This window comes from Hipposideros armiger, unplaced genomic scaffold, assembly GCF_001890085.2.
Source record: "Hipposideros armiger isolate ML-2016 unplaced genomic scaffold, ASM189008v1 scaffold_148, whole genome shotgun sequence".
NCBI lineage: Eukaryota > Metazoa > Chordata > Mammalia > Chiroptera > Hipposideridae > Hipposideros > Hipposideros armiger.
Genome location: NW_017731498.1, coordinates 1,569,160 through 1,586,135, shown reverse-complemented (window position 1 = coordinate 1,586,135; position 16,976 = coordinate 1,569,160). Strand labels below are relative to the sequence as shown.

General features: G+C 38.8%; 2 protein-coding genes across 5 annotated transcripts in view; one reads left to right on the top strand and one right to left on the bottom strand.

The window, feature by feature from the left end:
* The window catches only part of PHF11 (PHD finger protein 11), a 31,674-nt gene that overhangs the window by 9,176 nt on the left and 5,522 nt on the right, over positions 1-16,976 (top strand). For 2 of the 4 annotated variants that reach the window (XM_019650848.1, XM_019650849.1), the window contains 8 exons: positions 545-666; positions 6,575-6,682; positions 11,505-11,635; positions 12,922-12,965; positions 13,155-13,226; positions 14,859-14,926; positions 15,587-15,650; positions 16,323-16,448. In XM_019650848.1, the coding sequence (XP_019506393.1) occupies positions 545-666; positions 6,575-6,682; positions 11,505-11,635; positions 12,922-12,965; positions 13,155-13,226; positions 14,859-14,926; positions 15,587-15,650; positions 16,323-16,448 (735 nt within the window). The remainder of the gene's footprint in view (positions 1-544; positions 667-6,574; positions 6,683-11,504; positions 11,636-12,921; positions 12,966-13,154; positions 13,227-14,858; positions 14,927-15,586; positions 15,651-16,322; positions 16,449-16,976) is intronic. The other 2 variants (XM_019650847.1, XM_019650846.1) reach the window with 2 other exon arrangements.
* Positions 6,892-16,976, bottom strand: part of RCBTB1 (RCC1 and BTB domain containing protein 1) — a 67,330-nt gene continuing 57,245 nt past the window's right edge. Inside the window, exon 14 of the transcript XR_002124909.1 lies at positions 6,892-7,146. The gene's annotated coding sequence lies outside the window, so the exon portion shown is untranslated. The remainder of the gene's footprint in view (positions 7,147-16,976) is intronic.

Here is a 16,976-nt window from a genome sequence, read left to right as displayed (position 1 = left end):
CAGTTAGTTACCCAGAGCACTATTTCTTTTTTTTTTTTAGCTGAGCCATCCTGCTACCTGTTGGCAGCTCAGCTTGGGCCAGAGAATCAAACCAGCAGCCCTGTTGCTCAGAGCTCACACTCTTGAGCAAGCTCAACCAACTGAGCCACTCGGCCGATCCGACCAGAGCACTATTTCTTAAAGACATCATTGTTTTTATGTTGATTTGTGATGACAATGATAGTTATTATTGAGAGCTTACTATGGGCAAGGCAGTGTTTTGAGAGCTTTGTATTTAAATTCATGCTTGTGTTTCTTGAATAAGGGTTTTCCTCATATTTAGGCATTTTAAATGAATTCATTAATGTTTTCTTTCATTAAACCATTAAAAAATACAAAAGAAATTGCTTTTCTACTTCAGTCCTGAACCCCCCCTCAGGCCCCCCCCCCGGAGTTGAAAATCTCTCATAAAAACAGGTGCCCTCCTTCTGCTGTAAGGCTAATGGAGGAATTGTGGAGACCAAGAAATTCCACTTTTCCATTTCTCATCATTTGTTACTTACAGGTGTCTTTCAGGTTGCAGAAAAAATGGAAAAAAGGACTTGTGCTCTATGTCCCAAAGACCTCGAGTGTAGTGTCTTGTACTTTGCACGATCAGAGAATATAGCTGCTCATGAAAATTGTTTGGTAAGTTACTTAAAAACATATGCGTACTTTTAGGAAAGGACATACCAAAAGAGAAAAAATGGCGCTTTGGATACAAAGAGTGCTGAGTTGGCCATGGTTTGGGCTTTTAAGTGGGGATTTGGGAAGCATATTTTTCTAACTTTTTAAATTGTTTCAGATCTTCTCACCTTATGATTACTTTTAATTTTATTTGTAACTGATACAAGATACAAAGAAATATGAAGTTTTTGAAAAGGTGTTTTAATGAAATATTTCAAGTATAACAGATACCCATAGACAATTCAACCAGATTTTTAAAATCAGGGTATTATGATATTTGCTTCAGCTTCACGTTTTTTAAAGAAACAAAACAGATAGTTGGACTCTCTACTTCTCTCTCTATTCCTCCTCCGAGGTAATCACTGTCAAAAATTGGTGTTTTTAATTATCTCATGTTTTTAATTTTATGCTCCCACCACATATATTTAAATATTTATAAATAAGATATATTGTTTTACATGTTCTTGGACTCTATAGAATTTCTGTCAAATTCTGTGGGTTATTGAGATTTATCCATGTTAATAAACATAGTTCTGCCTTTAATTTTAAATGTTATAGTATTGCCTTTCTTACTATATTACTATTTAAGTATTCTCCTGTGAATGAGCAGTCAGGTTTTTCCAGTTTTTCTAATATGACTAACCAGCTGTCATGAACATCACTGTATAGATCTTTTAATCCGCAGGAGAATTTTTCTGGTCCAGGGCATGTAGCTAAAAGCAGAACTGCTGGGCGCAGGGAGGGAGCATTGTATCACTACATGTGCCAACAAGCTCTCCAAGGAGATTGTTCTACGTTGGACTTCTACCATTATTTCAAAGTTTGTTTCTCTTCTTCCTTGCCAATACTTGATATTATGAGATTTTAATTTTTTCCTCTCTGATGGGTGTGAAGGTGTCAACCAATGGTCATTGGTGGCAATTCGACATCAACAAGAACCCCCAGTTTGGGGTGGGGTGAAGAAGGAAGTTTTATTTAGTGCAAACAGCTCAATAGTGTTACAGCTCAATTATGAAACAGCACCAGACACGGCTGTGAAACAGCCCTGGGGTAAGGCAGCCCTGGAGCCAGGCCCCTCTCTGGCAAGACTGCTCTGCTCCATTGCTTAGTGAACTGGCTTTGTCTTCAGTGTCTCAGCACTCTTCAGTCTTAGGTGGAAAAATACAGTGCATTCTCCCAGCCACAGGGGAGCTGACTTACATAAACAGAAGTCCCTGCCCCTGGCCCCTGACTGGTTCATCCTCATGCACATGAGGACTCCGAATCTTCACAGCTTGATTGCTCAAAAAAGCACTGTCCTGATTGGTCAGAATGGAGCTGCTCTAATTGGTTGGTGTAGATGCTAATAGGGATATAACTGCACAAATCTAAGTACTATTGATTGAAATACAATTCCAGGATCTCTTTTATAACGGCTGGCCCAGATGGCAGGAACACAGTGCAGGCAGGCCGTTCAGTGTAGGAAGCAGGCAGTTCAGTGCAGTCTTCTTCCTCAGCAAGGCTTCCATGAAAAGCCACCGTTTAGAAACAGTTGCTAGGCTCTGATTTGTTTGTTTGTTTGTTTGTTTGTTTGTTTGTTTGTTTGTTTGTTTGTTTAATTTTGAGCCCAGTTAGCCACCAGAGCCATTCGTGGTAGGTATCTTCCTTCTCAGGATGCTCAAAGGTGTCTCATTGTTGTTGTATTTGTAGTTGTAGATTACTAGTGGGGTAGCACCTCATTTGCTAATGCATGGTTGTTTTTTTGCCTTTGTCACTTGTGTTTATAGACTGCATTTTATCTTTGAGATTTTGGTTTTGCTTATACACATATGTACTTATTTACATATAAATAGTTTGTAATGCTTTATTATATATGTTAGCTTTTAATTTAATTATGGCAATTTCTGTCATGCAGAAACTTGTAATGTAGTTAAATGCATCATTATTTTGCTTTATAATTTATGGGATTTTTTTCCCCTAAGAAATCCTTTTCTGTATTAAGGTTCTGTCTTTTTTTTCCCCAAAGTTTTTAAATTTGGCTCTTCTCATATAGCTTTTTAATCCAACTGGAATTTATTTAGACTACCATGTAAAGTAGCAATATACTTTTATTATTTTTATGATTAACCACTTTTCCCAGCACTGTTTACTGAATAACCTTTCCTCACCAATTTGTAGTGATAATGATAACTATTATTATATTATTCGGGGTTTACTAGGTGTAATGTTCTGGGAGCTTAACCTATATTAAACTATTAATCCTCACAACAGCCTTATGAAACAGGTATTGTAATTATGTCCAAAGATAAAACTACTGAGGCACAGAAAAATTAAGTCACTACCCAAGGTCACAGAATTCTCACCCAGGCTTTCTAGTCTAGAACCCTCATGCTTATCCAATGTGCTAACAATGTAATATACCACATGTGTACAGATGTGTTTCTGGTTCTGTTTAGTTCCATTGGTCACTTTGTCTATCCCTGAGCTGGTACAACGCTGTCTTAATTACTATTATTTTATGATAAGCCTTGGCAGTTTTTTTGGTGCTTTGAATTTGGGGATCAGTTAGGTTTCACAAAAAATTCCCCTTAGAATTTTAGCTGGAACCCATTGAATTTATAGATCAATTTGGAAAAAAAACAGACACTCTCATGATATATGAGTCTTTCTATCCATTAACAGGGCCTCTCTCTCTCATTATTCAGGTCTTCTTTTAGGAATTTCATAAATGTTCAATAATTTTTTTCTATGGAAATATAGAACCTTGGATTAGGCTTATGTCTGGGTTTGTTTCTTGGTTATGTTTTATTACTTATTTGTAATACCACTTTTAAATGAGCTATTGGTATATACAAACACTGTTGATTTTTATTTATTGATCTAAACAACAATCTTGTCAAATTCTTTATTATTTCTAAAAGTCTCTAGATTCACCTGGATATTTTATTTGGACAATCCTCATAAAGATTATTTTATTTATTTTTATTTTTATTTTTTTAAAGGATTTTATTGGGGAATTGGGGGAGGGAACAGCGTTGGGGAATCAGGGAAGGGGAACAGACAAGTTGCTGTCCTTTTGTTCTTCAGTCTAGTTGTGGAGGACGTCGCTTCACTGGCTCATGTTGATATTATCATTGCGCTCTTCCCAGGTGAGGCAGTCGCTCACCGGCCATTGGACAGCTGCTCACTGAGGCTCAGGGCAGCTCGCGAAAGCGCCTGCCAGCTGACAGTCAGCCCCACTGCAGCCTACGCAGTGCTGACTCATGGCAGCCCAGCTCCAGGTCGAGCTGTTGTTCACCATCTTAGCTGTAGAGGGCGCAGTCACTGGCCCATGTGGGATCCAAACCGGCGGCCCTGCTGCTTAGAGCTGGAGTCCCAAGCCAACTCCTAACCAACGCGCCACTCGGCCGGCCCATGATTTTATTTTTTTCTTTTAATTTTTGGGCTTCTTAATTTCTTTACCTTGTTTTATTGCATTTTTTTAGAACATTCTATTATAATAGTGATTAGAAGCTTCTATTTATGTATGTATGTATGTATGTATGTATGTATGTATGTATTTATTGAAGCTTTTAAAGTAGGGAGCCTTATCTTGTTTCTTATATTCATAGGATGCACCTAAGGTCTTACCAGTAAAGTTGTGTATACTTTAGGTTTTTAATACTTCACATTATTAAAATAAAGGTGTTCTGTTTTATTTCTAGTCTGCTAAAAGTTAGGATATTGAATATTATAAAATGCTTTTTCTGCATCTATTGTAATGATCTTCTGGGTTCTTTCCTTCTCTTTCTCTGGCCATGCACAATGCTGGATGCTTTAATTTTTTTATGTACACAATTTGATGGTTTTTAAAAAAATTTCAAATGTACAGAAAGTTGCACATACAGTACAAAGATTGTTTTGTTTTTGGAACCATTTAAAAGTGAACTGGGACGTCACGTTTATCTTTCTTGAATACTTTAGTGTGTTATTTCCTACAAACAAGGACATTCTCTCACATAATCACAATTTTACCATCAAAATAAGGAAATTAACACTAATATATTACTACCATCTAATTCTCAAACCACTCAGGTTTCATCTATTGTCCTAATAACTTTCTTTATAACAAAGGATTCTATAATAGGTCATGGGTTGGACTAGTTTTTCATGTCTAAAATTTTCTCCTTTTAATCTATTAGTAATACGTTACATGCTTACTTATTTTCTGCTGTTAAACCATTCTGAGATTAACACTATTTGATCATGATGTTTTATTCTAAAATACTGTTAATGTTAATTTGCTACTATTTTCAGTTAACATTACTGGTATAACGTATATAAAACAAAATGCACCTATTTTAAGTATACAGTGCAGAGAGTTTTCAGACATGTATTTAACCAATGTAACCACCCCCACCATCAAGATAGAGAGCATTTCCATTACCCCAGAAGGTTCCCACATGCCTCCTTGCAATCACTGTCTCCCCACCCCCAGTCCCTATAGATCTTGTCTTGTCTTGAATCTCATATGAAAGGAATCCTACAGTATGTCTTTTGTGTCTGTCTTCTTTTGCTCAGTACAGTATTTGCTCCATACAGATTCTTCTGTGTTGTTGCACGTATCTGTATTTTGTTCCTTTTTATTTCTGCATTGTATTCCATTGTATGGATATATCACAATTTCTTTATCCATTCACCTGTGTTATTTCCAGTTTGGGGCTATTAAGATAAATCTGCTTTGAGTCTTTGTGTGGGCATATGCTTTTATTTCTTTTGGGTGAATACCTAGAAGAGGAATGCTGGGTCATGAAGTAAGTGTGTGTTTAACTTTAAAAGTGATTTCATCATTTCACACTTCTGCCAACAGTGAATAAGAGTATTCTTTGCTCCATATCCTCATCGATGTGTGGTATTTTCTGTCTTTTTCATTTTAACCAGACTAATGAATGTACGTTGGTATCTTATTGTGGTTTTAATTTGCCTGAGGGTTAATAATATTGAGAATCTTTTCATGTGCTTATTCAACATTTGTAACTCTCTATGAAGTGTCTGTTCAATTGTTTTGCCCATTTTTAACTGAATTGTCTTATGATGAGTTGTAAGAGTTTTTCCTACATTCTGGATACAAGTATTTTATCAGATACACATTTTGCGAATATTTTTTCCTAGTCTTTGGGTTACCTTTTGTTTTCTTAACAATATTGGTCTTTCACAGAGCAAAACGTTTTAATTTTGAGAAGTCCAGCTTATTAAGTTTTTCTTTATATTTTTTGCTTTTTATAAGGAATCTTTGCTTATATGCCCATGTCACAAAAATTTTATGTTTTCCATGCCCTTTGTTATTTGAGTTTATGGTTGTAATGTTGATCTTAAATTCAGAGGTAGGTGAGATTCCTTTGGTTTCAGGTTAACACAGAGCATTTAAAGGGGCTTTGTAACAAGGTTGCAGGGGCACTTCATGGCTTCTGATGGCAAGCATGCAGGTGGGTCTAAGAAACAGGAGCTGGAAAGCCATCAGGAACCCAGGATGTCCTCTCTAGCCCTCATTTCTGTTTTCTTCTCTTTGCAGACTGACTTGCTCTGACCGTGTGGCTCTGAGCCTATTCCACTTTCCTAGAATAGGGAATCCGATTGGCCCTGCATGGGTTAAGGCCCCAACCAGGTCCAGTTAGCCACTGGGGGTCGGGGTTATGCAGTAGAAAACATAAAACATGCCTGGGGGTTGGAGCCACTTCCAAAGAAGAGCAGGTTGGCTTGTTAATCTGCTCACACACCCAAGGTGGTCACTGTCCTCTCCACAATCCATCTTCCACTCCTGTTGAGTACTTTTGGGGTACCATTTTCTGACTTGCGACTTTCAGCAGTACTTTGTGCATACTCTTGAGTTTTTTCTTTTCCCAATCTGCAGCTGTATTCTTCAGCACTTGTGGAATCTGAGGATCATGAGCCACATAATTATGATAGAAATTTTGATGTTGAAGCAGTAAAGAAAGAAATCTCTAGAGGATGGAGGTTGGTAAGTATAAATGATTTTATCACTCATACAAGACAAACAGGCCCTCGGGGGATGCCTTCAAAAGAGTCTATTTAATTAATAAACCAGGGATATAGAGATGCAGCGTGGAGAACTGGAGGAATTAGGGACCTGTATTGGAAACTCAGATTTGACTGAACATTTTAAAGTAAACTACATTTTATTTTAAAGTAAACTACAACACTCTTCATCAGCAAAGTAGATATGAGTTAGAATTCTTTGGGCGTTAAGTAGAAGGAACCCTAACTCAAACTAGCTTTAACAAAAAGGATGCTTCTTTTCTCACTTAGCCAGAGGAAAAACTGGCTTCAAGGTGGGTTGATTCACTGGTTCAGTGATGTCATCAAAGGCTCATCATCCTCTCTGCCCTCCTGTCCACAAAATCAGCTGGTCCCTTGTGGTCACAGGGTGGCCGCAGGCAGCACCTGAAGCATCGGGCTTTATTTCTGTCGAGGGAAAGAGAAAGTTCATCCCCAAGCATGGAATAAGAGCTCTTCCTAGAGGTGACCATCACCGCTCAGGATCTACCCTTGGAGCTGGGGTCAGCTCCCCCTGGGAAGGAGATTGTTGAGTAGTTACCCTACTGGGCCCATTACATTACACTTCCTCGATGAAAGGCCCTTCACAGCTTAACCAGCAGCCCAGCAGGTGTGAGCACCTGAAGCCCTGACCACCAGCACAGTGAGGTTAATGACCCGAGACAAACAGCTATTGAGCCCTTGCAAGGTGTCAGCATACCCATGGACAGTGGTCGCACAGCCTGACGTGCTTCGAGAAGGGTCAGCACAGGGCATTCTGCAAGCAGGCACCTCACTGCAGCTAGGGCTGAGTAATGCTTCCCAGTTGGCTGAAAATGAAGATGAGGAAGGGGGAATTCCAGAGGGGTCAGCATGTGCAAAAGCTTGGAAAGCAAGAGTGACGTGGCACGTAACTGGAAGCCTGTGACCCTCCATTCTCTTTCCTGAATTCATGGAACTCCACAGGCCGTACCAGAATGCATGAAACCATTCCCTTGTTGTCAGATAATGAGTTGATTCTGGTTTTCCACTGTAACGACTAATGCTGCAGTAAACGTCTTTGTACATGTGTCCCTGCGTACTTGTTTGAGTGATGCTGTAGACTTTTCCCAGAAGTGGAATGGCTGAGTCAAAGAGAATTCTTTTTAAAAATTTTGAAACATGCTGACACACTGTTCTCCTAGAAAGGTTGTACCACTACTTCTGTGTATAGTGGGTGAAAGAGCGCTTTCCCTAGCTATTGACAAAAATGAATATCACAAGCTTGTTAATTTTTGCCAGTCTGAAAGTTTTATTTTGCATTTCCCTGATCAAGGGAGAGGTTGAACATCATTTCTCTTCAGGCATCTCCCATCGTCCCAGCTCACCCTGCTCCAGTTCTCCAGTGACCCCTTCCCAGTCAGCGGCCCCCCCTCACAGCCATGACCCAGCCTTGCAGTCACTCTTCCCAAGGCCTGAGTGTCCCCCTGCAGCCCACACGTACCACTTCCTTACTCACCTAGCAGAACCCCACCCTGGCAAAACACATCCACCCGTGGTCTGTGTATGCTGAGTAGCACCCGCACTTGAATGGTTGGGAACCAGAGAAAACCCCACAAATGTGTCGACTGGATCTTAGATTCATGGCCACAGACCTCAAATGGACCATCAATACTCACCCTCCACCCTCCACATTTACTGTGTTATATACGCTTCTCTCTCTTTAAAACCTCTCCCCACTCCAGCTTCCCATCTTCAAGTTAATGACTACACCTGATTTTTTTTTTTAGACTTTATTTTTTAGAGCAGTTTTAGGTTCACAGAAAAATTGAGGGGAAGGTACAGAGCTTTTCCATAACCAACCCCCCCCCCTCCAAACACACACACGCACGCACGCTCAGCCTCCTCCACGATCAACATCCCACATCGGGGTAAGTTTGTGACAAAGCGGTGACCTACAGTGACAGATCACAGCACACCCAAAGTTCACAGTTTACATTAGGGTTGATTCTTGGGGTTGTGCCTACATTTCTTTACCTGATTTTTACTGAGAAAATGGAAGCCATTAGATAGGAACTCCTCCTATCCAAATTACCATTCACCTACCTTTCCCACCTCACACCTCACTCCTGTCAAAACCAGCCCTTCTCGTGGAATTTGGAGGCAGTTCCGTCCCCTCCTTAAGGACAAAGGCCCTAGCATTTCTGTCCTCTTCATGTCAGTATCCCCTTTTCTACTATTCTCTTCAGCCTGGTAACATGATCAACTGGTCATGTCATCTTGAAAAAAAAAAGAACCTTGCCTTATACACAAAAATCTGGTCAATTATACAAAGTCACTTTTCTGTCCTTAGTTGACCTTTCAGCAATATTCGTCACACAGCTGTCTGTGCCCTGCGTCTTAAAGCACTTTCTTTTGACCTGGACACACTCTGCTAATGTATCCCTTCCTTTTCTGGCTGCTGCTTCCCAGACGCCATGGCTGCGTTTCCCCTTCTGCTCAACCTCTAAAGTTTGGAGGTCCCCACGCTCTGTCCTGGACTCCTTCCTTAATCTGAACAGCCTTCCTACATGGTCTCACCCAGTTCTCATGGCTCTTGATACCATACTTATGCCCGTGACTGTATCTCTAGCCCTGATGACCAACCTGACATGTCTACATGGATATCTAATAGCATCTCATGTTCAAGAGGCCAAAAAAGCCATCCCCTACACACACATATATACACTGCACGCAAACCTTGTTTACCCCTTACCTCAATAAACAGCACATCATCCATCCATCATTATCTACTCATCAACCTCCCAGCCCAGCACCGAGGCCACTAGCGCCACCCTGCAGACCTTCTGTCCTCCACTTCTCCCTCTGTATCCACGGAGGGTAGTAACTGGATGGTTGCTGAACGCTACTGATACTTGTCCTGCTTTCTCTCCCGCCCATCCCTATCTCAGCCCATTCTCCACACAGCAGCCAGAATAGTGCCCTAAAACTATCCCTCAGTTTATGCTCCCTTTGCATGAGGATAAAACCCCAACTCCTTCCTCTGGCTCATAAGCCCTACATGATGAAGCCCTTACTACCCCTTGGATCTTATCCCAGATATCCTCCTCCTCGCCCTCCTCTCTGGTCCAACAACTCTAGCCCCATCCCCTCCCCTCCCCTCCCCCTCCTTGTCCTTCAGGTAGACTGGCCAATGGGGAAGCTCATTCTCCCTGCCAGAACGTAAGGCCTTCTGCTTAGAATATTCTTCCCCCTGCTTTTTTGTGTGCTAGGAGCTCATATTATTATTCATAGCAAAGCTTCTATATCACCTCCTCAGAGAGGCCTTTACCCAATCTGAAGCAGAGATCCAGTGACACTCTGTTACTTTGCCTTATGTTAATTCTCTAGAAAGCATACCTCACTATGTTTGTGTCTCTGTCCACTCCAGTGTGGGCAGGTACCGTATCCACTGTTGCTCCCCTATCCTAGAATAGTGCCTGCCACACCACGGCTACTCAGTAGTCTAAATGAATGAATGTTTATTAGCCATTTGTAGTTCTTCTCTGATTTGCTGGTTCCCATTTTTCTGTGGCTTATCAAAGTCTTAACCCGCTGTCATATATGCAGCAAACATTTTCTTTCAGTCTTTTCCTGTATATTTTGTAATGGTACCTGTCACCATAAAAATTGAAGTTTAAATTTTTTATATAGTCAGATCTGTCAGTCTTTTTCTTTGTGGTTTTGGGTTTCCTGCCAGGCTTAGGATGCCTTTCTCAATACCATACTTTTTTTCTTTATCCAGTATTTTCTAATTTTTATGGTTTTTTAAATAGTTATAGCTTTAATCCATGTGAATTTATTTGGGAATATATTGTGAGGTAGGGAGCTAACTTTTTTCCTGCACATATAGCCAGATGACCCCCCAAAATTAAATGATCATTTTTTTGTGCTCTGATTTTAAATTCTATCTTTATCATGTCTAATTTCTTACCCATATTTGAATTTTCTTTATTTATATGTCTGCTTGTGCTGACCTTGGGATACTGTGTGAGCTAGCTCCTGTTTTGCAAGGTGATTTCATTTGTTTCCACTTCATGCAGCCTCGGTCATGGGCTAAACCAGTTAGGTTTCTATGACCACCTACTATCCTCCCAGCCATTTCTATATCACCTTCATATATAAAATACCAGATTGATAAGCTAATATGTAAAAGCAAGAGAGCAAATGAACTAAGTCAAAGTTTATGACTCATGAATTTTTTTTTTTAATTAAAAATTCTGGGCCCTGCTACATAGATTCCAAAGAGGTTTCACTTACTTTACTTCACATTAGTAAATGTCCTCAGTAGTAACTCTGTTAAGACAGGCTCTGTTATCTGCAGGGAGGAGAGAGGAAGTCACTGGCTAGAGCTCACAGTTCTCGTCCTTGCCACAGGCTCAATGTCCCTAACAGGACCCCATGGCTAGATCTGGACTATTTTGCCAACCCTGCTCTTCAGAAATCTCTATTTAAAAGAAAGAGATTTTTTTCCCCAAAAAGTTTTTTCTGTTTTTTTTTAAGCTGAGCCATCCTGCCACCTGTTGGCAGCTCAGCAGCAACTCAGCTCGGGCCGGGAAGAGTTTTCTGCTTTTAATCAGATCATTACAAAACAGTCTGTCAAGCATTCTAGTTAGCTGAGTGGCCAAATGTTGATGTACCTAATGTTTGTAGCTGAGGACGTTAGGGCTGCTGGCTTAAGAATAACATTTAATGACATGTTTAACTTTAAATTGTAACAAAGATTATGAAAAACAGGTGCTTACTCAGTAAAACCTATTCTTCTGCAGAAATGCACATTTTGTGGTAAAAGAGGAGCCACTGTGGGATGTGATGAAAAAGCCTGTTCCAAGAATTACCACTTTTTCTGTGCCAAGAATGACTACGCAGTTCTACAGACTGGATCTAATGGAATTTATAAGTATTTCATAAAACCGTTTTAAGGCTGCATTTGGGGAAATGGAATAAGGAATAGTTAGATTAAGGCAAGGAGATTTTTAACGCTAATTTTATGCAGATGGTTTCCAAATAAAAACTTGGTTTGGGGATGCCCAGTTGAGAACCAAACTTCACAATACCTTCTGTAAATATCACAGGAAGAAAATACATAGGGTTGGTTTTCTTTTTGGTTGTAGTCTTTCTACCTCCTTTCTTTCCTGGTAGAAAGCATTGGTTGTCATAGTGGCATGAGTGACCTAATGGGTAGCCATGAGACTGGGAACCAGTTCACATTTACTCTTTTCCACAAACAGGAAAGGAGCCTTTACTTGTTAGCCACAGGTCTATGGTTTATCCATCTTGTCTGCCGAATAAATGTCTTTCCCCACCACAGTCACCACCATCTTACCTAGAAATAGCTTCTAAAAATGATAAAGAAACCATGCAGCAAATATAGTAATCAATCATTAAGTCCTTGAAGAAACTTATCTTGTTTGTATTGCCTTTGGCTTTTATATCTTGCTTCATGTATTTCAGTAATTCTTCAATGTTAATTTTAACCTATTAAGGCATAGTTCAAGTCCAATAGAATTATATTTGTTTTATCCAGGAAGAAACTTGAGCTTCCTCCTGATGAAAGGTTTCAGTTCAGTTAAATAATTATACAGTTTAGTCAGAAAAAACCAGTAAGCCAGTTAGTTGTTAACTGAATTGATCCAGGTCATGCTAAGTTAACTTTTTTGTATGTAGACACAGTCTAAAGTATGTCATGGAAAGTTGAAGAAAAAAATCCATCTTAAAAGCATTTTTGACCTGTTTAAAGTTATGAAATGAAATAAAAAAGAGAATGATAGTCCTCAGGGGGGACCTCTGCAGCCAAGCTACCCCTCCTGATTCTCAACCACCACACGCGGGTGTGGGGTCGGCCTGTTTTATGTCTCGATCCCTCCTACCAGCCAGTCTCAACATGGCCTCTTCTTTATATCCCTTGGTCTACAAGTTCCATTCAACAAGTCTTCAGGTGATTGTCAAGGATAGTGGTTCTATAATTTAATTGCAATTTTTATGTGGTCATGGGAGGAGACGAGCACAGCAGTTACCTACCCCGCCATCTTGACCAGAAGTTTCAAGCAGCATGTTTAACAAATGTTTAGGGTGAAGCCATCATGAAAAATAGTGTAGTTTCCTTTTAAATCACAAGAAAATAGACACAGTATTTGAAAAGTGTAAGTAAAAATTTAACAATTCTCTGCAATTGCATGTTTTCAGTGTGTTTTGCCAACAACATGCTCCACCGAAAGAAACTCAAATTGGTAAGTCTCTACAATTTAGTACTGTGGGTTTAAAAAAGGTAAACATTTAGGTAAGACATGGAATAGCCTGCTTTACTAGCCTCACTCAATTAAAATACAAATTTCTGAGTTAAAATTTTACACACTTATAAAATTGTCAGTTTCTTTGTGCAGCGTGTAATATAGTAACTTTTCTTCTTTATGAACTAGACCAACCCTCAGTAGAGTGTTTGTCTCGTGTCTTCCATCCTCACCACAGTGAGAAGACTACCCCAAGACAAGGTAAAAAGCTTTGACTTTTGTGCCTACCTCTCAGAATTTTAAGAGTATCAGAAAAGTGCTGCATAGTCCGTGAATGAAATTTTCATAAGAATGCATGGTTAGCATTTCAGTTCCAATTAAAGAAAATTGTATTCCAGCTAACTGGAGTTATGGGAGTTATTTCATTCACAAATGGCCTCCATGTACTGTCAGAACAGTAGTATCTTACCAGCACTTAAACCTGGAGTCAGAACCTCTTTGGAAAACACTCAATTCTGTGTCATGCCAACTGCACTTTGTGGTGTTAAATAGTACTCTTTAAACAATATTGTTACCCTAATTTTTTGGTCATTCCCCCCCCCCTTTTTTTTTTATAATGGGTAGATGTTTTGGGGGAAAATAAAAAGAAATCCTAAATTCACATGCTTTTGAAATATGTGTTGCTAGTAGGAATTTGGTATGCCTCGTATATAGTAAGCATTGGTCACAGCTTAGGTCCTAATGAGGATGGACGAGGGACAGAAATTACACTTTGTAGGAATAATTGGGTGTGCATAAAATAAGCCCTTCAGAACTAAATGCCATTCCAAGGCAATATCGTTTTTTTAACTTGGAATATTTTTTTTTGTGGGGTGGAAACATTACCCTTTTAACTTATCAGGAAATACTATCAGGAAACTTATCAGGAAATAATATGAAAAACGTTGTCAACCAGTGTATTGACAGGGAAAGATAACAATAATGTATTAGTTTTAAAAAGCAGATTATAATGCTGTCTGTAATGACTCCTTTCCCAGAAGGAAACCATCATTGTTTCTTTTGAATTCTTCCAAAAATTTTCTGTATATACAAACATACATACTACTGTACTTTGCGTATCTCACTTAATATATCCTAGAGATCCTTCTGCATCAGCACAAGTGGGTCTATCTCACTTTAAAAAGACTGCGTAATATTCTGTTGTGTATATCATGCAGTCCTATTCCTGAACTACAGATGAACTAGTCTCTGCATGATGGACATTTAGGTTATTTCGTTTTTTCTTGTCACATTTAATACTGTAGTTAACATTTTTCTCCAATTTTGTGCCTTTATGCAACTATACTATTAGGAAAACTTTCTATAAGTAGATTGTTGGATCAGAGAGTATAAACAGTGAAACTTTAGATAAATACTGGCTTATTATCCTCCAAAAAGGCTGCAGTAGCAGTATACAATTACCCAAATCCTTTTAAATATTATATATTAAGCACCTTCATCTTTGTCAATTTGATAGGTGAAAAATTCTCTCTGTATTACTTTGCATATCTTTTCTTATGAGAGAAATTGAGTGTATTCCCCTATCTTTTGATCAATTATATTTGTTTTCTTGTCACCCAATCTTTTTTTTTTGGTTTTTTTTCTATTTTTTTTTCCCCAGAGGGTTCCCATTTGCCCATTTTCTATTCAGTTGTCTTTTTCATATTGATTTATAAGATCTTTTTACATTTTTTAAATTGGCCTTTTATCATTTGTTTCAAACACTTAATCTAAGTTTGCCATATCTTTTGACTTTGTAGTAACTTTTGGCATATAAGAATTTTATATTTTATGTAGTCAAGCATTGGTCTTTTCCTTTATGGGTTCTACTTTCTACATGATTTATATTTTCAGCTCATTTTTCAGGAGGGAAAAGAAAAAGGAGAAGGAGGAACGTTTCCTCAACAAGTTTGCATGTACAGGTATTTTGTCATAATTTTATCATAGCTTTAAGTTTATTCATACAAAGTCCTCATTTTAACCATTCTGAATTTCAGGTGTAATGATGATAGAACCACAACGAAATGGATGTTAAAGAGCAGTTAGATGTGTCTTGGGTATCCAAGCACACATTCGGGAGGTGACAGTCCCACAGCTCCTAACACACATCCCCTGGTACCAAATCAGTGAGAGGGATCTGAGCCCACAGGGTGCCTGTGGTCTTAAAATGGGCAGAGGTACAGTTGAGCATCCTTACCTAGCCAAGTATTTCCCAGCTGTGTGATCCATTCTTGACCTAATTTGTAACACAATTTTCTGGATTACTGCTATGTGTAAAGCATATGAAAACATCTTGGGGATTTGAAACAGCTTTTTCCCTATCAGCTCATATGAGCTAAGTGGTATGAGCCAGCGACCCTCACCTTTTACTGTTTTATACAAGAGGTGCTTGTATAAAACATGATGTTTTGTTACACAAAACAAAAATATAGTTAATGTTTACATTTACAGATGAAAATGGGCATGATTTTCACCATAGGCACATCATTGAATTATACACAACAAAAGACTGGTTTTCAATTTTTGCAATATTAAATGTCAACAGTAAAATCGGTGTAATCTTGATTTTTCTCTCCTTCTAGCCACGTGAACTAATGCCATTAAATACACCCATAAAACAAATGAAGGAAGATGGCAAACACACAGGTTTGTTATGTTTTGTCTGTAACAAATACGACCTATAGTACTTACAAAAATCATGACCCATGTATTCCAAAGTTGGTATCCTACTTTGTTCTTCTAGCCTTGTCATAACTAATTATAAGAGTAAAACTTTTTTTATCACAACTACCTACTCTGTCATAACTCCAGAAGATCAAAATAACAGGTTGGGATGCTCTAGTTCTTCAGTATTAAGAATGGATACACTTCTTGATACAGAAGCCAGGGTTGCCTGAGCTCACACTGTGATCTCACCACCCCCTGCTCCACAGGTAGCTAGAGCCAGCGACTAGCTTTCGGCTCTTTAAGGAGATAGACATTCATTAACAACACACAGTAACTGACAGAAACAAGGAGGCTCTCATCTCCATGATTTGGAGCTAAATTTTAGAAAATTCTCTTGATTGGTATAATCTAAGCAGAGACGTTTTTCACATTTTCAGTTTTTGTAACATTTCACTCATTGTTTCAGCTAGAAAAAATGAGGTATGATGAAATTACAATAAATAGAAAAACTAAAGGTGCTGTAATGTATTATCTTAACTAATTATGCTCATCCATCACCAGGCAAGGTCTGAAGAAGCGACCATAAAGTGCTTTATGGTAGCTGCCCTAAGATCATTTCCTTCTAAAATGTGTTTCTTATTTTTGACACAGTTATGAAAGCTGCTTTTCTTAAGAAATGTAAAGAAGTGGGACTTCTTAATGATTTATTTGAAGAACTATTAGACAAACTCCATTTGGTTCAGGAAAGACTCATGGATGAAACGACTTCAGAATCAGGTACTAAAACAGCAAAATTTCTACATACAGAGACTTCTCACAGACCTACATGTAAAACAAAACCAAAAAAATGTATGCATTTTCTTTCTGTGATCTTTCTTTTCCTTCTTTATCTCATTCTATAATAAAATCCATTGTTCCAGAGCTCTCGTCTTTTATAAAATAACAGGATGTGGGTAATTCACAAATTAATTTCGTAGGAAGGTTTTCGTATATTTTCCAGAGGTGCGTAACTGAGGGTGACCAGCAAGAGATTCGGTCGCCTTCATCCCTCTCCCCACTCCCCACCCCCACCCTGGCCCCACAGCCCAGCTTACTTGTTGCTAAGATCCAAGAATGGCATTATGTTACAGTTTGGATTTGACTCAAATTCTGTTCTTTAATAAGCCAAGTGTCTTTTTTGTATTGTTCATGTTTAAAGTAATTTTAATGTTCTGATTGATGTTTGCTTAGTCAAATGTGACCTTTCATTAGGAGCTCTTTGGGAAGCTGAAGTCCCATTCATGTGTGCAGGTATATAACTGCTTC